Source organism: Mustela putorius, unplaced genomic scaffold (assembly GCF_011764305.1).
Source record: "Mustela putorius furo isolate JIRA1106 unplaced genomic scaffold, ASM1176430v1.1 tig00003834_pilon_pilon_pilon, whole genome shotgun sequence".
Taxonomy (NCBI): domain Eukaryota; kingdom Metazoa; phylum Chordata; class Mammalia; order Carnivora; family Mustelidae; genus Mustela; species Mustela putorius.
In genome coordinates this window covers 97,534,288-97,557,433 of record NW_025421987.1, presented here as the reverse complement: position 1 = coordinate 97,557,433, position 23,146 = coordinate 97,534,288, and the positions used below count along the sequence as shown (strand labels likewise).

Here is a 23,146-nt window from a genome sequence, read left to right as displayed (position 1 = left end):
ATTACAGGGCCTGCTAGCTCGCCTGGTGTGGGGCACACAGGGCTCCTGGTCAGTGGGAGCAGAGACGACACACGTGGAATGGGCCAAACCCAAACAGCCAGGAAGCTGGCTCTGTTGGCTCTGTTCTCTGACAAAAGAGAGAAGCCAGAAGGTAGGTAGTCGGTTCGCTGACACAATGCACCAAAGCCAGGGAAATGCCCACTAGGCGGGTCGTTCCTGCTAGGCTACCGTGGGCCGGCTGACGTGGGCGATCCGGGCACACCTGTTAGATTGGCTCGCACACTGAGGCTTTCGCTTTCAGAATTTCGCCTGTGTGTGATTACACGATTCCTGAGCAGATGATCTCCAGTTTTGGTGAATTAGAAATTTCTTGCTTGTCAGTTGGATCCAGAAAAATTATTTTGATTTAGTAGCTTTTTAGATACACTTGTCAAGTATTACGGAGATTCTCGGATTTGGCTTTCCATCTGCTTCTGGTGCCATTTTAAGATGTTATCGTTAATGTTAGAGCTGGATTTAGGGTGGGTGTAGCAGAACAAATACTATTTACCAGAACACTAATATCCGGATGTTTCATGGATATTTAAAAAAAAAAAAAAAAAGCTTGGGAAAATCTTGATTAAACAAGAGTAGAGAGGTCTTTACTGCTGGACTTATCAGTGCCTACGATATGCTTTCATTGTTCACCTCTAAGAAATGTAACACACAGCGGTTCCCAAAACTTATTTAACAATATTACACTTTTTTTAAAAGGGAAAATTATTGATTACTAGTATTCAGGGGAACACAGTGTGGGAAACTCTGTGTCCATTTTATAATTACTATTAGTCTTTATGCTTTTCTTGGGAGGCTTCCTAAAACTGCTTAAAATGGCTACTTAGAATAACAATTCTTAAAGCTGGTACATGTCTTAGAGTCATCTACTCCTACCTCTTATTTCACAGATGAGGAAAATGAGGCCCCAAAAGATGGGATTTTGCCCAAGTTTTGTACCAATGGCAGCGCTATCTTCAAGTCCCCTGATCTCAAATCGGTGTTTTTTCCGCTACGTCACAGAGTCTCCTGGTTTCTACCACCCACACTTTTCTTGGATTTCCTTTTTGTAACAGAGTAGCTGTATGATTCATCTGGGGTTACCTCCCCGCCCCTCACCCCGAGAAGGTTGAATTTTTTAGTTTTGATCAGCACTACCCACTGGTTTACCCACGGGTTCTTTCATCCCCAGTTCCAAACCACTCACTAGTCTGTGCCTGTCCAGGGTATTTCCCCTCCTCATAGGTCTTAAACTGCCTGTTCCGGGAAGCAGTTAATTGCTTTACCCAAAACCACATTTCTCTCTGCATCAGGATAACTATATAGTCTGTGCTTTGTTACCATGTGACTTCACAGCTTCCTTCATATGGTTAAGTCTTCTGACTTGGTCTTCCAGCCTAGTTCTGCTGCCTTTCAGCATGTGCTTACTGTCTCAGCTTTTACAAATGTGTAACATGGTGTTGGCCGTCCCCTTGCCAGCTTGGGTTTACGAGGCCAAACTTCCGGCGACACCCATAGTCTCCTGGGCACTGACACTGTGCCTCTAGTTTGGGTAGGGGCCACCAGGTGAAGAAGGGGCTTGGGCTCGGTGCCGCATCGCCAAGGTCTGACCTAACAAAGGGCATAGACGGCCAAGAGAGAAACTCATCTCCTCTACGTCTCAACAATACACCTGCGGTTAAGAACCCGTATAAACGTCAAATAAGCTTGCTTACAACATTTGCGAGACTGCGGCCATGTCCTTCTGCCCCCGGTCCACCCCGGCGCTCACAGATCAAAGCCTTCACTTGCTGCCTACCATCACAACCCCACTTCCTACCCTGTACTCTACTTTGTTGCTGAAACTGAGAATTAGTGAGGCGGTAAAAAAGCCTAATAGTTTTCCTAGCCTTTTCTGGTCTCTGTTAGTTGTTCATTAAAAGACTACTTCCTCACTCTTTCTCAAGGAGCTCCCAAGCTTCGTCCTGGGAGTTTTTAAATTTGCATCCGTGTCCTTAGAAACCTTTAATTTTCTCCTCCAGCTCTAGCTTAATTGTTTCTCTGCTGTCTATTCTCCTTCTTCTTTGAAGTTCCTGAGTTTATGCTTTCTTTTTGTCATGAAGGCAGACTATCCCTGCTCCCAAGTTCCCAAAACCTGTCCACTGCCTTTTGCGACGAAGGGAGCAGTCGGCTGCGGTTTGGAGGTGGCGCGGCCCAGAGCCTCGGGCTCCTCGTCTGCAAACGGGGATCGTACTCTCTACCTGGCAGGACTGTTGTGAAGTTGGGATGAACAGTGCCCCGCACCTAGTAGGTGCTAAATAAATGTCCACTCGGGAGAGACGGGCTCCCCTCCTCATTCAGAAATCCCTTGGGTTCGTTAAGGAGGCTGGCCGTCCCTCTTACCTTCCATCTGATTCCCAAACACACTCCTTCCACACACCTGGCTGATGGGCTGGTCTGTTAAGGTGCTCCTGCAGGAATCTTTCATCTCCTCTTGGCTCTATCTTGGAGGCAGAACTTGTCAGTGCACCCCCCAACCGCCCTCATGCCTTAGAGACTCTGCTGAGACACTCGCTGTCATATAATGGAACACTTAAACACCAGGACTCAAGCAAGACTTGCCAGCTTCAGGGTTGGGGGCGGGGGGTGCAGATTCACATGCATGGGCATTCTCCCCTCCAGCATCCACTCCGAAGGAGGTGAGAAGCAGTGGGGTCCAGCACTTCCTGGCCTGCTGACCTCTCTGTGTTGTTGTCCCTTCATCTATAAAATGGAATAATAACCAAACCCATGGAAGGATCCAGGTTCTGTAGGGTCTGACACTTTAAAACAATATAGACTTATGAATATGAAATTAAGAACAGGGCCTTAACAGGAGCTCACGCAAGGGAGGGACCCCAAAGCCTGGGCTTCACAGCTGTTATGCTAAGTCTGCCCCTAATGGGAGCAGTGGGGCTGAGCGGTGAGGGCTATGTGAGGGACAGAGCGCAAAGCACTTACCACAGCGCCAGGTCTAGCAGACTGTTGTAATGTTAATTATTAGTATAGATACTCATAATAATTTTGATAAAATTCTAAGTTAATTCTATAGCTAGAACTATAAAAATAAATGCGTGTAATAATCATAACGCATCCTTTTCTCTTGTTCATGCTCATGAGAATGCCGTGGGATGAGCCCCAACTTCAGCTTGCCCCGACCTGAGGTTCTCTCTTCCTTAAACCTGGGGACCCCATTCTCAATGAATTTCCTTCTCCTAGTTCTTGACCGTATTGTGGTCCCTGATCCCTGTAGTGGCTGTGTGTGTGTGTGTGTGTGTGTGTGTGTGTGTGTGAGATAGAGACAGACAAACAGAGAGGGAGAGAGAGAATCCTATGGGCATGGATGTTGCTTTTTCAGGCAAGTTGGGCTGTTTCAGGCAAGCGTAGCTTGGAGAAGGAAAAGTACTTTAAGAAACAAAGCAAACGCAGAATCTACTCCAAGGCCCCAGGGTGTGGTGGACTGGAGGGAGAAGGACAGAAGGACAGAAGGACAGGACTCATAAATCCAAAGAAGCCACTGAAACCTAGTTTTCAGCTGCTCCTTACAGGAAGTGTCCTACCCTTGAGATAAAATATCTGAAGTAACTAAGTCGTATGTCTCTGACTGAAGATGGGGACAAGGGGGGGGGCATTTGTGTTTGTTCTTCCCAACTCCGCTCCCCTCTCCACAGCCTGGACATTTTCTTGTTGGAGGGAGCCCCAGCCATGACTCACTCAGAGCTAATCCTTGGCAAATCCATCACCATGGAAACTGCCAATCATCCATGCTTTTTATCGCTTAACAGAACATCTGCCAGGGGAAAGCCAAGTGGTACAAATTGTTCGTCCTGCCTACCGTGTTTACACTGGGGCCCCTGGCAAACAGAGAGAGAGAGTCAGGGAGGCAATGCTCCATAGCAGAATGGTGGCCCAACCCCGGGCACTAATTAGCTGGGTGACCCTAAGCAATCCTTCATAAGACTCTCTGTGCTCCTCCTTTCCTTGTTGGATCGGTGATTCTCAGCCTGGCTGGGCCAAGGGGCAGTGAAAGGACGGGGAAGCGTATCTCCTAAGAAGGGTGGGGCTAAAAAAACAAAAAGCTTGTGTAGATAGTTTCTTCAATATTATAATTTTATATTTGGAATTTTACAAAATAAGATTTTCATAATTTAAGCTACAGAATATAAAACTTGACTAATAGTCTTAAGTAGCAATCTGTCTCCAAGGAGGGACAAACACCCCCTTCTCTGGTCCGGGGAGCATATTAGCATTTCTAGTGCAGGTGATGTAGGTTTTAGTATCATGATGAAAAATGAATACAGGTGAAAAAGACAAAAAGTTTGCTGAACAAACTTCTCTCACATGTTAGTCCCGCTCAGACTCGGGGCTACTGTATGGCTCTTCAAATCTCAGGCTGCTCATTTCTTGCTGGAGGGGAAAATACTGAAGCGGGGCCTGCCATTCTCTGCCCTCTCTCAAACCAGGCATCCCCTCTCTCTCTAAGACACCGGGCTTGGAGAGGCCAAGGAGGGCACGGTGAAGCAGTGTGGAGGGAGCCCAGCACGGTCACATTACTCACACAACCTCCCCGGAGTGCCCCCTGGGGTGCTGCCAGCCAAGAAGGCCTACGGCCCCCCTCAGGTGTGACTGCGCCCTGGCCTCTGGGCCCGGAGTTTCTTGACCTGGCCTTTGGACTCATGGCCAGGTCCGAGGAAACGCTCAGCCGGGAAGCCTCTTGAATGTGTGTTCTGCCTGTGTGGGGGAGGGAGGGCAGGACAATATTTTCAAATGTTAACTTTTTAAAGTTCCCTGTATTTGTTTTCCCCCTTGCCTTTTCTGTCCGTTCAAGAGGAGATGACCTACACTGTATTGCCTTGAGAGAGATATGTGGCAGGAGGAAGCTAAATTTGCCAGCGCTCTGTTTTAGGGTCTGTTTCTCAAAAGTCAGAGCCCTTGGGAGATTTTAGAGAATCGAGGAGGTAGAAAAGAAGCCGCAAAACGGGTGGGGAAAGCATGGGGGCCGGGGGACAAGAACAGACTTTGGTACATAGTTTGCTGGGTCTGGTGCGAATAAAAATACAAGACCCCTTGTTCAAAAATTACTAAGAATTTTAGCAACCACAAACCATTAAACCAAGCGTGGGGCCCTCCTGAGCTTGGGACCCAGCGTGAATGCATAGGCTTATGCCCATAATGCTGGCCCTGGACGGGAGTGTCCGCCATATTGTAAGAGAAGATTGTTCCTGGAGCTGGAGGCAGGGAGAGAAAGTCACATAGGATCTAGAGCAGTGTGGACCTGGGGCCCACTCCTTGCCAGCACTAGTGGGGACCCCACAAGACCCTAGAAAGGAGGGCCTGGGAAACGCATTAGCTCTAAGCACAGGGCTTCCAGGTTCAGATTTCTGGTTCTCAAAAATGGCTTAGAAGCTGCACAGAGCATGTACCTGAAGGGATGTGCAGACAGGACAGCAAGAGGGTCTGGCTCCCGGTACAATGCTGAAAAGCCAGACATGCCTTGGGACTTGGTAAGGCCTTGAGACCCAGGAACAAAATGGCAGGGCCTGGTGGAGGCATGATGAATGACTGACCTCAGTTTTCAGTCATCCTGGCAGAATGAAGGCTTAGAGTCCGAGACTGATACTTTGTACTTCAGAAGAATGAAAGGGAAGCGCTACTCCTGGCATATCGTATTTGTGGACCAAGATTCGACCTGCTGGACCTGAGGCCTGGCTCCAAACTCTCCTCTGTGGCCGGCAAGAGAGAAGGTTTGGACCCGAGTGGTCAGCAGCAGAGGTGGAGAAGAGCAGGAAGTAAAGAACCTCCTTTAGGGGTAAAAATTGATAGGGCTTGGAGGGTACTGGTAAGAAAGAGGACGTTATCATGAATAAGTCTCCATTACTGGCAGGAGCAACTGTCTGGAGCAAATTGTCCTGAGATCAGGAGTAATGGGGGAGAACCAACTGGAGGATGGGTGGGATGAGCTTGGTTCTGAACATGTTGGGTCTGAGATGCCCAAGACAGGATGTCATGGAAGCAACTGAGGATATGGTATGAAGCTTAGAGGAGTCTGGGCTGGGTGCGAGTCTGGGAGTCATGAGCCTTGGGAGTGGCCATGGGACAGTAGGCATGGGTGGGATTCTAAGGAAAACAGGTTTGAGAAAGAAGAGAAGAGGGCAGGGGCATAGACTGAAAAAATCCCACATTTACTGGGCGGAAGGAAGAGGATGTATCTATGAAGGCAAGTCAGAGGGCCAGGAGGTGGACAAGGAGGGTGCTGCATCATGGAAGGCATGAGAAAAGGAGGAAGTGGAAGTTGCCCATCTGAAGACACGGAGAAGTTAGAGATGCTCACTGAACCGAATAGCGTGGCAGCCACCGAAGACTGGACGGGGACCATCTCAGTGGTGAGGCAGGTTTGGAACTCCAAAAGAAGAGAGTGGACAGGCTGAACAGGAGACAGAAAATGGAGACAGGAGCACAGACCAAGCCCCAGGGTTTGGCAGTGAAGAGGAGTGAAAATGCGTCACGGCTAGAGGCAGGATTCGGGAAAGAGGATCAAAGGTGACTGACATTGTTCATCTTCTTATTTGCACAGCCTTACTGAGGTGCAACCGTTAGGCGATAAGTGGCACGTGTTTTTCAACTGTCTGGGAAGTTTTCACATATGAATATACCCATGAACCCATCACCATCATCAGGAATAGAGTTTCCTGCCCCAAAATTACCTTGTCCCTCCCGCCTGCCCCCCTTCCCTAGTTCCCCATCCACAAATCTGCTTTCTGTTACCAGAGTTTGCATTTTCTAGAATTTTATATAACTGGAGGTTTACATAGTTTTATCTTTTAAAAAAGGTTCTTTCCTTTTGTCTGACGTCTTTCATGAAATACCATTATTTTATGACCATCTGTATTGTTGCAGGATCAGTGGCTCATTCCTTTTTATTGCTGAGTAGTTCTATATGGCACGGCTATGTCATAATTTATCTATTCACCTCTTGACAAATAGTTGAGTTGTTTCCAGTTTGAGACTATTACAGAGTAAGCTGCTTTGAACATTCATGCACAAGTCTATACGAACACGTGTTTTTATTTCTCTGCGGTAGATAACGTGGGGTGGAATGGCTGTGCATGTGTTTAATTTTTTTTCTTTTAAGTCTACTGCACCTCGTATTCCTAGGTGGCGCCCATCCAAAGACTAATCTGGCACGGCCCTGCTTAGCTTCCAAGAACAGACACATTTAGGGTGGTATGGCCATAGGCTGTTCAATTTCGATTTAAGAAATCATCCCACTGTTTTCCAACATGGTCGTACTATTTTACATTCCTACCGGTAGCATACAAGAGTTCCAGTTCCTCCATGTCTTGCCAACGCTCAGCACAGACAGCCTTTAAAATTTTCAACATTCTAGTAGCTTCTCCTCTTTGTCTATCCCTATCCCACTTGAGGAGAGGATAATGAGCAAGGAAATAACCACAGGTAGGCAGGCAGAGGCAGGAGGGGAGGCAGAAAAGGAGATAAAATCAGCCACACTCCAGGGTATCAAAACCACCTGATCAAGAGTAAAATGCTTGTCTGAGTCTATGCTCTGGGACAAGTCACTCACAAATGGTGATTCCTCATCAATCATCTGGTCAACATGTTAGTTTACTACCCTCCAGGCCAGGGTCCAGAGCCCAAGACAAAAGTCCTAGAGGGACCTCAGTTTTGAAATGCTCCTCCCTGGCTGCTGGAGAGCCAGAAAATGGGGCCGATGGGGTAAGGAGATTCATTCATTGCCCACGGGACCCTGGTTTCACCCACACACAGTGTCGTGAGAAGGCAACAGCCTTTCTCTGTCCCCTGGGAGAAGACACATGGGTTGTGGTAGAGGCAAGGGGAGTTTTGGGGACAAATGTGCTCTCAGTCTAGGGTGAAAGGGGGAGCTTGTCCTACTGAGGAATATATCCTGTTCAGCCCTGAGAGAATTATGTCTCTATTAACTAGGCCTTCAGGTTTCAGTACATAGGTATGGAGCATAAAAAGGATGAAATAATGAGGGAGGCCTTCAGGAACTGTGAACAAGGCAATTCTGTTAGGTTTTTAGTGAAAGCAAAGGCCATCTCTAAAGTCAGACATAGATACCCATCCAAGAAGCACATGCAGGCCACTTAAAATACTGAGCATCAGGAACCAAGCGTCTGTACCCTCATGTGGGAGTGGGAAAGAACCCAAATTACTGTACCTGTAGCCGCTGGGAAGAACACCCCGAAGACACTGAAGAAAGATTCCCCGGGGCTGTAATCTGGCAGAGTGTTGTTCCACAGCAGTTCCGGGGAATAGCCCACAAAACCGTGCTCTGAAATGACACAAAGCAGAGCCAAATGAGCCAAGTGATTGTGTGGTGATGGCGGGGTCCTGGGATCAAGCCCTGCATCAGGCTCCCTGCTCAGTGGGGAGTCTGCACGTGTCTAAGAACTCTGTTTCTCAAAATAAATAAATAAATACAATCTAAAAAAAAAAAGTTTTAAAAAAATGAGCGGAGGGATAAGATAGAGCATGCGGGCTTCCCTGGACTATATAGTCTCATCTTGTGTAAATTTAAACGTTATAACATAGAGGTATGTGTGTGAGAGAGATGAAAGAGACAGAGGAGGAAGTCTGACAGAATCGTCATTACCACTCTCGGGCTTGACTTCATGGACCTGTTTCTCTAGAGACATGTAGATGAAATGACTTGAAGGAGAACAGTAGTTAGCTCTGGGTAGGGGCACATTTTTTTTTTTCCTGTTTTTCTTTCTTTTCTCCTTTCTTTTTGATAGATTTCGGTATAGCTGAAATCTTTCACTGAGCATGTATTTATGTATTTTCCTTTAATTTAAAAAACTCAACTAACTTTCCCTGTTCAAAAACCTTTCCATGGGTCCCTCTTAGTTGCAGAACAGAGTCCAAATTCCTGAAGATGAGAATCAAAGTCCGTGACAAGGGGCACTGTGCCCGCTTCTTCCTGTTCATCTTTGCTCTCCTCTACCCAGTAGCCACGCAGATGATGCTCCCTGAGAACATCAGTAATGCCCCTCCCTGTGCCTCCCGCCCTCCGGACCTTTCTCCTACGTGTTTAGCATCAACGCCATGTTCACTCTCCAAGCCCATCTCAAATGCTACTCGCTTTGGGTTTTACCTCAACTCCTAAATCATGATCAATCCCTTCCAAGGGCTCTCATTACTGTGGCCATATTCGATCTCTCCCCAGCTAGACTTCTCAGGGCAAGAAATCCAGCCTTACGCAGCTCTGTCCCCCAGAGTCAAGTGCTGTGCCTGGCACATAAGAGGTTGGTTGCTAGTACGGGTCACATTAAGAAGAATCTTTCTCTTAGATCTTGGCTATGCTTTCCCATCCTGCACCCAGGCTTTCCGTTTGACTTGTTCTTAGGGTACTTTATAGCAGGAACACCTCAGATCTGATTTCTTCAAAGTGTTTTAAACATTTGTACCCTGACTTCAATAAAATGTTTCATGTGTTTTCAAGCCTACTTTGCTTCTTTGTCAAAGGAGGTCACTTTGAACAGCATCTGTGGACATGTTAGTGGGCTATGGAAGTTGAAGATCCAAGTCAAGTGTTCTTAGGCTCGGGAACACCGAGGATAGGATATCCAGCCTCTGCTTTTGAATCTCATCTCTGAGAAGGAGTTGGTTTATTCCTGTTAACTATGGTCTAAGAGAAGCCAACCCTGCTCCCTTTCCTGAAACCCCCACAACCACATAGGATGGGCATTTGGCCATCACTCCAGCCAACCCCTAGAGTTGTGGTGACAGAATTTCCTGCCCAACTGTCCTCCACCTACCTTGGGGCTTAGCTTCCCCCTGAGCTTACATCCACAAAAGAGCTCCTGCTTGCTCCTGAGTCCAAGGAGACTGCCAGTGCTTTTTGCAGCTTCCAAGATTCATAACTTAATAGGAAAAATATTTTGTAAAACAATAATAAAGTGAAAGCTCAGTGAAGCACAAGGGGCCCTGGGGAGTCCGGTCAGGACTTAAAATCACTGTCAATTGCTTTCTTCTGCCCGAACACGGAATTTGCCCTAAGACCTTCAATTCCAAGTCCTGGGCAACATTTCTGAATGGTTTGGCATCTTCTCCGCTGGTCTTCCCCTCATTAACAAAAAAGCAATAACGGCTGAGTTAACTTTAGTTTATCCCCTGGCTGACCCCACTGACTAGCCTCTCTGGGGTGAAAACCCAGCCCAGCCTGCCTTGGAGCAGAGTTCGGCCAAGCTGGGATGATGTGTGGGTCTGAGAGCACATCTGAACGCAGGGCTGTGGGCTCGCAGGGCTGTGGGCTCGCAGGGCTGTGGGCTCGCAGGGCTGTGGGCTCGCAGGGCTGTGGGCTCGCAGGGCTGTGGGCTCGCAGGGCTATGGGCTCGCAGGGCTGTGGGCTCGCAGGGCTGTGGGCTTGCTGGGGAGGCTTCGCTGGGCCCCACTGACTTCAGTGGCCCCCACGGCAGCTCTGACAGAGGTGGGTGTTTGGTCACCAGGCCTCGGGGAGGCTTTACCCAGGTCCCACGGAAGAGTTCCTGGGAAGACTTCTCTCTCCGTCCACCCCACCAACAGGATCCACAGACTGATAGCCTAAGTCACTTGACTCTCACCGGGGGCTGAGAGGAGGCCTGCCTCCTCCCCTCTCTCTCTGCAAATGCAGCCCCACACATTGCCCAGCACACGCTCACACTGACGTGCTGCCGAGCCAGCCCTCTCCTTCTGGTGTGCTTCTGAATCCTTCTCAAGGAAATCACCTCAACTTTGAAAAGAACTTTATGGGCAAAAACATTGTCAATGCTTTATTTATAATGATGTAAAATGGGAAGTCTACATTTCTAACCCTGGGGGACTAAAGTATTTTAAATATTTAGAAAGGGTTTTTAGTACCACAGAAAATTGTCCACGTTATGTATGATACACCTGAAGCAAGAAAACTGGACACCGTTTATAGTACAAATACCAAAAAAGTTTTAATTTATGCATGTAAGGAAAGAAGAAAACATACTAAAATACTAACTACGGATGTCTATATAATGCAATTATGAGCAATTTCTCCTTTTTTCTCTTTTACAAATTTTCCACATTGTCTTTCACAAGCAAAATTCACTCACCAACACAAAATAACGTCTTTTCGAAAAACAAACAGAATATCCCAGGACTGAAAGCCTACCTTCTCTAGATCACTTTTCTGTAAAGAAGTTTCTTTTCTTTATTTTTTTTCTTTCCATCTATATTCTACCTGCTTCTCAAAATGATTTAAGTGACTTATGAGAAAAACATAAGTAAGATAGGGCAGATAAAATAAGAACCAAAAGAAAAAGAAAAAAAGAAATGGAGAGAGAACAAGCCCCCACAGCCACGTCTCCATGAGACACAGCCCAAGGTCTCTGCATAAAGCTGTGAGACCCTGCAACGATCACCCTCCTACTAGAATTCAAGGCCTACAGAGATCATCTGATGGCTTTTTGGCCAGCCTGCTCTGCCAGGAACAGACCTCAGGGCCCACCCCTCCTGTGTGCCACTTTCCAGTGGATGAGAAGGAGCTCTGGAGGCCGGCATGGTGGACTTCCTTATTTCCTCTGCTCTTACCTTCCCAGGCCCTGATGACTTCCACTCCCTAAAAACCCCACGACCTCAGGTCCCCGGGCCTCAGCCAGCCCCAGTGAGGCTTGGACTTAATGGTCCTCACCTCAGCTTCCAGGGCTCTGATCTCTCCCCAAACCCCAAACCGGGCCCAGCCGACCCTTGAGCTTACAGCAGGGTGGATGCCCAGGTCACCCACTGATGTCCCTGACCAGCTTGGACTTGCTAGCTGAGGCACGAGTTGAGCTCAGCTGCACGCATCCAGGGCACCTGCCATAGCCTCTCACAGTGGGTCTTCAGGCCGGACATGCTGACATCCAGGACAAAGGTTCTTAAGTTTCACGGTTATGGCCCCATTGGAGAATCCGATGAAGGCTGTCCCCACCGACAGCACACTTTGCACATCATTTGGGGGTTCCAGGCCTCTGAAGTGTCTCCAAGGGGCATATAACCTGAGGGTCAGGACTCCCCCTTCAGGGACTGCCCTGCAGCCGAGACTTGTGCCAGCCCCACACACACTGATGGCGTCCCCTGTCCCGCCTGCCCCCGTGTCCAGCCTCACAGTGGACAGACGGCCCACGACAATGCATGACACTGCTGTCCCTGCCAGGCAACGGGGGGGTCTCTCTGTGCACAGGCCATCAGAGGGCAACCTCTCTTCTGAACACAATGGCAAGCGGCCCCTTACTGAGCACCTCCTTTGCACCTGTCCCCAAACAGTCCCTTACAACGTCATCCTTGATCCTCAGATCTACCCTGCAAGATCAGAGGGAAGGACAGCAGGCTCAGGAAGGTAAAGAATCTTGTTCAAGGTACACAGCCAGACTTGCCTGTGCTACAGCCACCGCCTCTCTTCCAGGAGACCGTCCCCTGGTCCCTGGCCCTGCCCTTCCCACACAGGAGGCTGGCCTTGGTCCTGGGCAGGCCTGTGGCCTATGGAACAAACCCTTCTGGGGACATTCCTGGGGTGGGGGGCTGAGGGGCTAGGGGGTGCCAAGGCATGCAACACAGGTCCTCACCAAGCCCAGCAGACATCCGTAGAGCTCACAGCATCCCTGCCCTCCTTCTGCAGGAGGCTGACAGGGGACCCCCCCTCACTAGGGAATGCCATGCGCATCTAGGGATGTATGCCCGGTGGAGGCTTGCAGAGCTCAGAGCAGACAGAGCCTCGTCTGGCCTCCATGTCTGTCTGAATTCAGAGTTTTCCTCCCACCATGCTGTCTGTCTGTAACTCATCCCCAGCTGTTTCCCCAGAGGTCCCTAATGCTTGTGTCTCGGCCCCTGGGAACCATTCAGTCCCTCTGCTGGTACAACAGGGAGCCAGTCCGGGCCTTCTCAGCTGACATCTTCCAAACCCGAAAGGCCTGGGAGGCCCCATGCCTGCACACGCTACATGTGAACATCTGGGTTTGACCCGAACATCTGGTTCTGTATTTACCAAAAATACTTCATCCCCACTTGAGCTACGTGCTTTTAGGAAAAACAATACAGACCGGGGGGTGGAGTGGGGGACATAAGAGAGAGAAAACAAATCAAGACAAAAGCCAGGCAAGAAGAGGCAGAGGTAAGATACTTGAAGGTCTGTCTGCAGAAAGGCCTGGGCTTCCTTTCCCAAATCCAGGTAACATGGTACCTCTGGGTGCCCCCGGCTGGACTCTGATGCCATAGGGTCCACCGTCCACTACCAGGGAGTCCTCACAGGACCCCACCCACCTTGCCCTGGCCAAAGGGAATCAGCTCTGGTCAGCAGCTGTGACAAACCCTCCCGTCAGGTCGCTGCCGGTTATCTCTCTGTGGCACCTGTGGCTCCCCGCCCCCACCGCCCCCACCTCTGGGGTCTGCCGAAGTCACAAGAGGCAGTTGGGAAGTCATCAGCCCCCACATGTGGGTGTCAGATTGCTACTGCTGACTAACTTAGAAAGTGAGATTTCTAAAAATGACACTGGCAGTAGGGTTGGGGTGGGGGCACCTTGCTGGGAGCCGAGCTCCAGGGCAGGCAGGGGCTTCCGGCGCTGGCTTTCTTCTTGGCTCGGGTCCCTCACCCCTGGACCAGCGAGACAGCCCTTTCCTGGGAATGGACAATGGGAGAGGCTGGTCCAACCAGGAATAGAAAGAGCGGAGGAAGAGCCTGGGAGAGAGGAAGGCAGGGAGGGCCCCAGAGGGCGGACTGGGGCCTGAGGGATCACAGGAAGAGCAGCTCTGCAAGGAAAAGGAAAGGAGAGGCCGAGGTTCTGGGAAGGGACACACACCAAAACAACGCAGTGGGGGAGGGATGGGGGGATGAGGCCAAGAGGAGAGAAGTGAGCTGAGGCTCCCCAGAGGAGGAGGAAGTACAGTTGGGCGGGCAGTAAGGGAATCACGAATGTGGTGCCTCTCCCAGGGGCAAAACATGGTGTAGCACACATGCCCCACCTCGGGTCCTCCCAGGTGGGCAGTGCCATGAGGGTCTACCCTGCTGTGACCACTCTGGGATGTTGTGGCTTGGGGACAGAGATCCGTAGCTTGAGGGAGGGAACAGGTCTGAAACGGCCTAACCAAGAGAGATCACTGTGAAGGAGAAGGAGGAGAGTGTCCAGGGTCCATCCTGTCACTAAGTCCTCCATGGAGCTCCTGCCCAAGCAGTGCCCCCCCCAATTACTCACACACTGCTTGACCACAGATGGTCTAAGGCAGACAAAGATGGGCATCTCATCCCACTTCTGACTGTGCACTGGCCAGCGGAGTTTTTCCTCCTCTGGGCTGTGCGCTTAGCTCCTGGTGGCTGAGAAGGGGCGTGGGGATGGGGACAGTGGACCTGGGCCCAGAGAGCATGGATTTTGGAGAAGCCAGGCTCTTGTTCTCCTGTCTTGGGTGGAGAATGGGGCCCCTTCCTGGCATGAGCATCCTAAAGATCTCTGGGGAAAAAAGGAAGGATGTTGTCAGGAACAAGACACAGGGGTGGGTGCCCTGGTTCCTAGGGGGACTGAAGGTGAGTCCCTTTCCCTTTTGAAATGCAAATTCTGACTGTCAATCTGGTGTGAGCCCCAGGTTCTTCATTCCTACTGAGCCCCCAGGTAATGAGGCAGGTGCAGGGGACCTGGTGATGTTTTAGAGCCCTTCTAATTCTGAAAGTGGCCCAGCCAGGAGCCCGTTCTTAACATTCATCACTCAGCCTCCAATGACACCACTGATTTCCAGCGGCAGACATAAAATCCCAGACTTGCTTCTGGAACATGTCAGCACCACCCCAGCGCCCCCCCCCCACTCTGGCTGCTACCCCTTCCCTTCCCCGTGGCTGTGACACAACACGTGAACTGGGAAATGAGCTCGCTGCCACATTTCTTAACATGCTGTGACCAAGCAATTATGAATTACAAGGCCTGCCACTAGGTCTTCTGTTATTACAGTGTTGGGTGCCCTCCGTTCAAGCTGATAATGAATCTTCAAGGTCGAAGGCACTGATCCTTTTCAACAACTGAGCCACCGGGAACTCGGAGTCTGGCCTGGAGCCCACGGAGGACTGAGCCCAGTCTGCAGGGCTATCCCACCAGATCGGGTCACAACAATCTGGGTCTATTATAGGGACTCCATAGAAGTGTGTTGAACCCGATCTCAGTCAGGCAGTATTGAGCTGGACTGTACTGACCATGGACTGGAAGACGGAAGGGAAATGATGATAAGTTTGGGAGATACTCCCGAGGCACCCACCCATGGCCCAGTTTTCCTTCCCCACAGGAGCTCTGGGCGGCCAGCTGGTGGCCTGCCCTGCACCACAACCTCCTCTCTGGCTCCAGACTGTTTGGAGGTTTGGTCCCCCAAAGAGAGGGTGGGGAGAGGATGTGAGCAGGGTTTCCAGCTCCCAGGCCCCCACCCAGAGAGAAAATACACAGAGGGTGGGCTGGGCATTCCAGCAGTGGCCAGAAGGGAAGTCTGAAGTGGGGCTGTGCCTGCCCAGAGGGCACAGGGAGGAGCAGCCCGGAGCCTCCAGGCCCCTGGGGAAGGCCTCCGCCCTCGGAGACAAAGGCTGGCTGGAACAGCTGGAAAGCCCGCAGGACTTGGTAACCCGGGTGGATGAAGGGCCTGAGTGTGTTGGGGTGGCGGTCAGGGTGGCCCCGTTGGAAGGGGGTGGCTGGAAGTTTCCCGTAACCAGAGAGGCTTCTGCCAACCCCTACAATCTAGGATGGACAGTTCAGAGGTTCTTTCTGAGCAAAGGGTTCCTCCCTTGTGAAAGTGAGGACAAGCCTTTTCTTGACGAAGAATGATGTCTAATACCCAAGAAACTGTTCCAGCTGCTGACAGAACTCTACTTTAAATGCTTAATGAAACTTTTCTTATAATGGTCTTGGGGTCAGCAAGTTGAGATATGAGATTTTTGCCTGGAGATGCCTACAGAGAAAAGAACTGTCAGATGCCCCAGAACAGGAAAGGGCCTGACTCCCGTCGGAACTCAGGCTACCCTGAGCCCAGGAAACAAAGAGGTAGCTTGGGATCATAGGAAGAACTGCCACACACACGGAGCTGGTCTTTGTGTCCATCACTGTTCCAAGCCCGTCAGTAGTATTAGCTCACAACAGCCCTACAAAACAGCTGCATTCTCCAGGTAAAGAAAGCAAAGCGCAGAGGAGACCCAACAGGATTCAACCCTTGGTGGCTGCTGCTGGGGTGGGAGCTCGCTCAGGGATGCAGGGAGTCTGGGAGGGGAGCCAGGGGCTCCACAGGGGCTCTACCCAGGGCGGGTACAGAGGCCCTAGCGAGCCCAGCTCACAGAGCCTCCAACAGCCTGCCCAAAGCAGCGGGTGGCTCAAAGGAACCCTGAGAGGAAAATAGGGCCTTCTTATCTCCTAGGGTAAAGGAATGCGTTCTGGGGCCAGGATAAGTGGCTGTTTTGACAGGAAATCTCCACCCTGGCTGTGGGTTCCACCCAGCCACGACTTACCACCACCACCCTTTCTGTCCAGGCCTCTGGCATCCCAACTCCCAGCCTACTTAAACTCCAGAACCCCAGACCCCCAAATAATCCTTACTCAGCTGGTGGCCCCCCATAGTGCTGCCACTATGCACCTCTAGCCCTCTGTGATAGTCAGGAGGTCTGACCTAGGAGTCACTCCCCTTCCCTAGTCTTGGCCTGGACACCCTCTCCAGGCAGGCAGCAGAGGAGGGGGTAGAATGTTAAGTGGTCCCCTGCAGGGGACAGACAGCAAGATAATCACAGTCATGTAAGCAAGGCTCCCCCTCCTGCCAGACACTATGCTGGAAATACCCAAATTCCCAGACACCCTTTCTTGCCCCCACTTCAACAGCCATGGGCACCTCTTCCCCAACACAAGCCCTACCCAAGAAAGAAATGGAGCAGATGGTCTCTTAGAATTCTATAGAAGATTCAGCATCCTAGTGCCATAAGGGTCTTTACCTTCCAATCCATTTCACAGATGGGAAGGCCGAGACCTGCAGAAGGAGAACCTCACACAGTTGGCAGCTGATCAGGCAAGGCAGAACCCAGTGTGGCCAAGCTCCCATCCAGCATGTCCTGTAGGTATCCCCCCCAAGTCCTGTAATGGATTCCCCCCCCTCCCCAGTCCTGTAATGGCCTCATCTCTCTGTTGTCCCTGCCAAGTGGGAACAAGAACCACACTATCTTCTTTTCTGGTGTGTCTCTGTTGTCAGGACCTAGGGAATATACCAGAACTGTAAAATACTAATAATTAACAATGGAGAGGCAGCCCTGGATGGCTCAGTTGGTTAGGCACTGACTTTGGCTCAGGTCATGATCCTGGGGTCCTGGGTTCGAGCCCCGCATCGGGCTCCCTGCTTGGTGGGAAGCCAGCTTCTCCCTCTCCCCGACTCCCCCTGCTTGTGTTCCCTCTCTCACTGTCTCTCAAATAAATAAAATCCTTGGGAAAAAAAAAAAGAAACTCTGAATCTCAGCTCTCTCTTCTCCCCTCCCCACCACCATAGCTGTAGAATCAGAATCTTTATTTTTTTTTAAAGATTTTTTTATTTATTTGATACAGAGAGAGAGAGAGATTGAGAGAGATCACAAGTAAGCAGAGAGGCAGGTGGCAGGGGGTGGGGGGAGCAGGTTCCCTGCTGAGCAAAGAGCCCGATGTGGGGCTCCATCCCAGGACCCTGAGATCACAACCTGAGCCGAAGGCAGAGGCTTAACCCACTGAGCCACCCAGGCACCCCCAGAATCTTCATTTTAACAAGATCCCCAGATTTTGAAGCTTGAGAAGCTTGGAGTCCTGAAGTATAGAACCCAGGGGTCCCCAGGGACCTATGCTTCCAGGATAAATGATGGTAACAGTAGTAATAATGTACTGAGCACCCACCTGGTGACAGCTACGACACTTGTGCATGATTGTATTTTATGTTGGGACAAGTCGGCAAGGGAGGCCTTATTACCTGCTCTTCAAAAATGAGGTGCACAGTCGGGAAGTCAGAGCCACAGTTACAGGCCAGCTGGAATCTGGCTCCAGAGCCCTGGTTCTGACAAGAGATCTAAGTGTTTCACTCGTCCACTCTACAGGGCCTAGAAAATCACTGGCAAGTGAGATCCCTGCGTGGGTATTTTAGGGGCTGCCCTACTGCCCATGCTGGCCCAAACACCTGTGCACAGGGGCTGGGCTACCGAGGGGGCGGAGGGCTAACTCTTTCTTCAGAAACGGTCCCTGAAGACGAAGGGGCATGGTTCAGCCCCCAGTGAGCATTAAGTGCCAGAGTGACACATCAGTTAGAGGGTTAGCAGGCTTGGGGCCACTTCTGCCACAAGCTCAGAAACTTCTAGCACTGATATCCCCCAGGCCAGAGTGAGAGTAAAAGGGGAGGCTCACTCAGGTTCCCAGTCTATAACCTCCAAAGGTCTGATGTGGGGCTTCCTCTCCTGCCAGCCCCCAGGAGGCAACACTCTCCTGCCAACTGCTCCGGAAACGAATGCCACCCTCCCCTCCGGGTAGCATCCAGGGGCTTCCCGGGCCACAGAGGCAGGCCTAGCTCAGGGAGCCCGGGTTTCGGCTGGTCCTCTCTGCACCACCTACCCTCAGCCTGGGACTGTCCATCTGGTTCTGTGTCTGTAGGTGTTTCACCTCATCCCCCACCCAAATGTGGGTGACTTGAGGGCACATCGCCCTGACTTCATGTCTCTCACAGACTGCCATGCCTGTCAACGAAGTAGGTGCCCCCAAAATGCTTGGGCCAGGAAGTGCCATGATCAGCCTTCCTACAGAACCAAAGAAGGTGGTCTGCCCACTCCCCACAGCCAGAGGACTCCTTCCGTGTTCAGGGAGAGGAGCAGGGGCACAGGCAGGAGATACATATCCCATCCCTCAGGGTGTCTCCGTCTACTTTCTTGGAACTCCCAGCTGTTCAAGGCTGAGGCAGGCAGGCCCAGTAGTGCGAAAGGGCCCTCCCTAGCCAGTGATATCATGCTTCTGGCATTTATCCCCAGAACGCTGGCCAGGGAGCCCAGCAGCCCAAACCCCCGCCTGCTCACAGAGCTGGAGCAGACACAGGGGTAGAGCCGGACAGTGTTAGCTCTCACTTCCTTCTGCAGCCTTGACTGCATCCCCACGGCCTCCTCAGCCTAAGGGTTGCTTCTCTGCCTTCCACAGCCAAAGCCAGCGAATAAAAATAATCCAAGCTAGCAGGAGGGCCTTGGAGCTGGGGGCTAGGGGGATGGAGTGCCTAGGATTCTGGCCAGTCACTCTTTCTTCATCACAGTCAAACTCAGAACAAGAGGAAGGCCTGAGGCGTGCCTGCTCCTGCCCTTCCTCCAGCCAAGGATGAGTGAGGACCTCTGCCCACAGAAAACCTTCTATCAAGGGTTAGATCCAAAGAGCCAGGAATTCAGAGCTCCTAAGGTATGGTCTTCTCCCTCTCCCAGAGAAATCTTCAGTGTTCAAACTCACCTAATTTGAAAAACAGCAGCCACCAACATGCACTGTTATTCCACAGGTAGAACAAATGGAAGAATGAGCTCTGCTTCCTGATTAGGGCACCAAGGGAGAGGAGGGGTAAGGACCGGATTAGGGGAGGGATGGTACCAAGTCCCAGAGGGGGCAGCAAGTTCAAGGTGGGGAGAAAAACCAGAGAGAGACAAACCTAAAAGGAGAAATCAGGCAAGAAGGGAAGAAGAGAGAAACCAGGTAAGGAATGCTGGAGGTCACGATCTGCTGTTGGCTCTGAGGGCTGGACTTCAGAAATCCTTCCCAGGATATGAGCCTTTGTTTACAATTCTCCACAGTCCTAATCTTTAAAAATTCCTCTGTTTGAAACCTTAATCTTCCCCCCCTTCTGGGTTGACTATGCCTTTGAGAATCTGGCAATATTTCTGGACCCTCTCCTAGAAAAATACACTCTTTTCCGTCTGATTTTTGCATGTAGCTTCAGGGGCTCGTGGATCCTAAGTTACAACCCGCCTCCTCTGAAAGTTCCACTGTGATTGGGAGGCCCACCATGGCCAGAGCGAGCACAGCCCAGCTGCCACGCAAAGCTCCAGCCGCGGCAGGCTGGGCCGAATCTCACGTGTGTGCGAGCCATCACATCGGGCTGTTACGGACCTCAACATCCTTCCCTGGTTACTAGCCCGACAGTGGCCCCAGAAGCAAGGCTGGCTACTTTCAGGGGCCAGCTGTGTGTCTGGCTAGTTATTAATGCAGTAAAAAGCCTGCCTTTGACCCAGGTAACAAGGTCTGCACTGACCTGGAAATTAACCCTTTACAGATCACTAGGATTATATTAATTTGCCCATGTGCAGTAGGTCCTAAGTCTGAATCTGCATTACAGATAACCATTGTGCTAGTTTAAGATACTGAATACAGGTCCGAAATTTGATAGTCTGATTCAGAATGCTCTTCTAAGGAGCTTCTAGGTGATTCTGAAGCAGGCAGTCCCTGACCAAACTCTGAGACACAATGTTCTTGTAGAAGTTTGCAACCCTGGGAGGCCGAGCTTCTGGGCCAACAGATAAACAGTTTCCCTGCTCAGTGTAGGGTCCTCCTCACACTTAGGTTAGGACTAGGCCTGTGTACAAGGGCACAGACTGTGTGACTAGGTTTGGATCGCTGCAGCAGAAAGCATGTAAACAATGCAGGATCACAGGGTAAGAAAGGATAGCAGCAATGCTGCATATGAAAGGTATCTTGGCCATCATCTGCCCAAGGGCCTTAAGGCAGAGGTTCCTAGATCTGTTGGCATAAAACAATCACCGGGAGTACTTCTAACCAATCAGATTCCCAGGCCTCAGGCCACTAGGAAATATACATTTGTACCAATAACAAGTTTCCCTAGTTGCTCTGATACACAAGGGGCTGTGGAAACTTGTTTGCTCATGGTACCCACAGGCTCCAGGGGATGTGGATCAAGAGACAAGATACAAGACCTTTACAAGGTGATTATTGTAAAAATGCTTTGAAAAATGATAGTGCCCTTAAAAATCCTCCAGCAAAAGAAATGAACATTACCAGGGTTTCCTTCTCTCTTTTTCTCTCCCTCCTCCTCCTCTGCCTTCTTTTTCATGGTGGAAATTAACTAGAGAAGGTGAGCCACGCTGGAAGGCCCCGAATGGGTTCCAGATGGGGAAGATTTTGGCTTCTTGGCCTGACTGCCCCTCCCCTTACCCGGGAGTACTAGACAAATATTATCATTTTCTGGCTGTGTAGTGACATGGAAATGGCTGGGAGGCACCCGGTCAGTGTCAGAGAAGCTCATACAGCAGGGGGAGACCGCTGGCTGGGTCCAGAAGAGAATGCTGAAATATTTTCTGAGTATCTGCAAGGTGGAATTTCCATATAGAAAGGAAGCCACGATGTGCTCGAGCTGATCCACATAGGGCCTGGCATCTGACTGGGAGTGGGGGGGACGAGGGCACCAGAAGAAAGGCTGAAAAGTCAGCCACATCTGAGACTGCTGGACAGAGGGACAGGGACGGGGAGCTTCCCCAGGGACATGGCCGCTCCCCACCTCAGAAGGCATATCCACAATGGTAAGACTACCTTATGCATGTCTAGAATCCCCCTAATGGGGCGCCTGGGTGGCTCAGTGGGTTAAGCCGCTGCCTTCGGCTCAGGTCATGATCTCAGGGTCCTGGGATCAAGTCCTGCATCGGGCTCTCTGCTCAGCGGGGAGCCTGCTTCCTCCTCCTCTCTCTCTGCCTACTTGTAATCTCTCTCTGTCAAATAAATGAATAAAATCTTTAAAAAAAAAAAAAAAGAATCCCCCTAATGGTAAGGCATGCCTTTCTACTGTATTTCCTCCATGTGATTATGATTTTTTTTTTTCATTTTGATCTCCTGAAACTTGGATGTCCTACAATCAACAGGTAGACTTATTGGGATAGATTTTTCCCACCTGAAAAGTTGGTGTGTCTCAAAATGGATGGTGTTTTGATAGGGAGGAAATAAGGTTTATCACTTTGTGCAAACCTAAAGCGTGCCTTGGGGCGGGTATCATAATCCTCTTTTTCCCAGAAACACAGACAGGTGACTTGCCCAAGGTCATAGAGTGAGGGTGTGACAGGCCCAGGGCTGGAAGCCCGTCTTGCAGGGTCCCCTTCCTAACACTCACCGAACACCTTCACCTACACTGTGGGAACTGCAGATTTGGCGTCATTGCCAAGGGAGAAGGGTCTGAAAAGTGGCTCCCACCTGAGTTGCTGCAGCACAAGAAAGCAAAAAGTGATTTTCTTCTAACTTCAAATAGAAATTTGAGAAAAAAAAAGGAAAAATAGATAGGATTTGTTTGGTTGCTAATGTTTATGTTGGGCCATAACTGAAGTTCCCTTATGACATCAGGAATTTAGGACAGTGTCATGCGGAACTATTCCTATAATGATCACATTTGGCATGTTTAATTTCAAAATGGTCTTCATTTGGATGACAATGACAGATCTGCTTAAATTTACTGTTTTATTGACTTTTGGATCTTTTTAAAAAACATTTACTGGGGTGCCTGGGTGGTTCAGTGGTTAAGCATCTGCCTTTGGCTGGGGTCATGATCCCAGGGTCCTGGGATGGAGCCCAGCACCGGGCTCCCTGCTCAGCAGGAAGCCAACTTCCCCTTCTTCTACTCTCTCGGCTTGTGTTCCCTCTCTCGCTCCATGTCTCTCTGTCAAATAAATAAAAATCTAAAAAAAAAAAAACAAACAAAAACCAAAACCATTTACTTATTTGAGAGCTAGAGAGAATAAGAGGGGGGCGGGGACGGGAGGGGCAGAGAGAGAGGAAGAGAGAGTCTCAGGCAGACTCCGTGCTGAGCACAGAGGCAGACACAGGGCTCAATCCCAGGACCCAGATCATGACCTGAACTGAAATCAAGAGTCAGACAATAACCGACTGAGCCCCCCTGGTGATGCTACTTTGGAATGTTTCTCATGACTTCTTGCAATCAGGATTTTAAGGTGTACCTTAAGAAATCTAGCATTTTCTGCCAGCTTATGAGGAGCAGGAAGAAGTTTAACAGAAGAAATCATCATCAAAATAATAAAACCAAAAAGTTGCTCTCCATAATATTCAGAAAATGCTCATTTCCTTGAAAGCAGTAAAGT

At 50.2% G+C, this 23,146-nt stretch overlaps 1 protein-coding gene across 2 annotated transcripts in view; it reads right to left on the bottom strand.

The window, feature by feature from the left end:
* SLC12A8 (solute carrier family 12 member 8) overlaps positions 1–23,146 on the bottom strand; it is a 137,282-nt gene that overhangs the window by 51,977 nt on the left and 62,159 nt on the right. For both annotated transcript variants that reach the window (XM_004745406.3, XM_004745404.3), the window contains exon 6: positions 8,252–8,365. In XM_004745406.3, the coding sequence (XP_004745463.1) occupies positions 8,252–8,365 (114 nt within the window). The remainder of the gene's footprint in view (positions 1–8,251; positions 8,366–23,146) is intronic.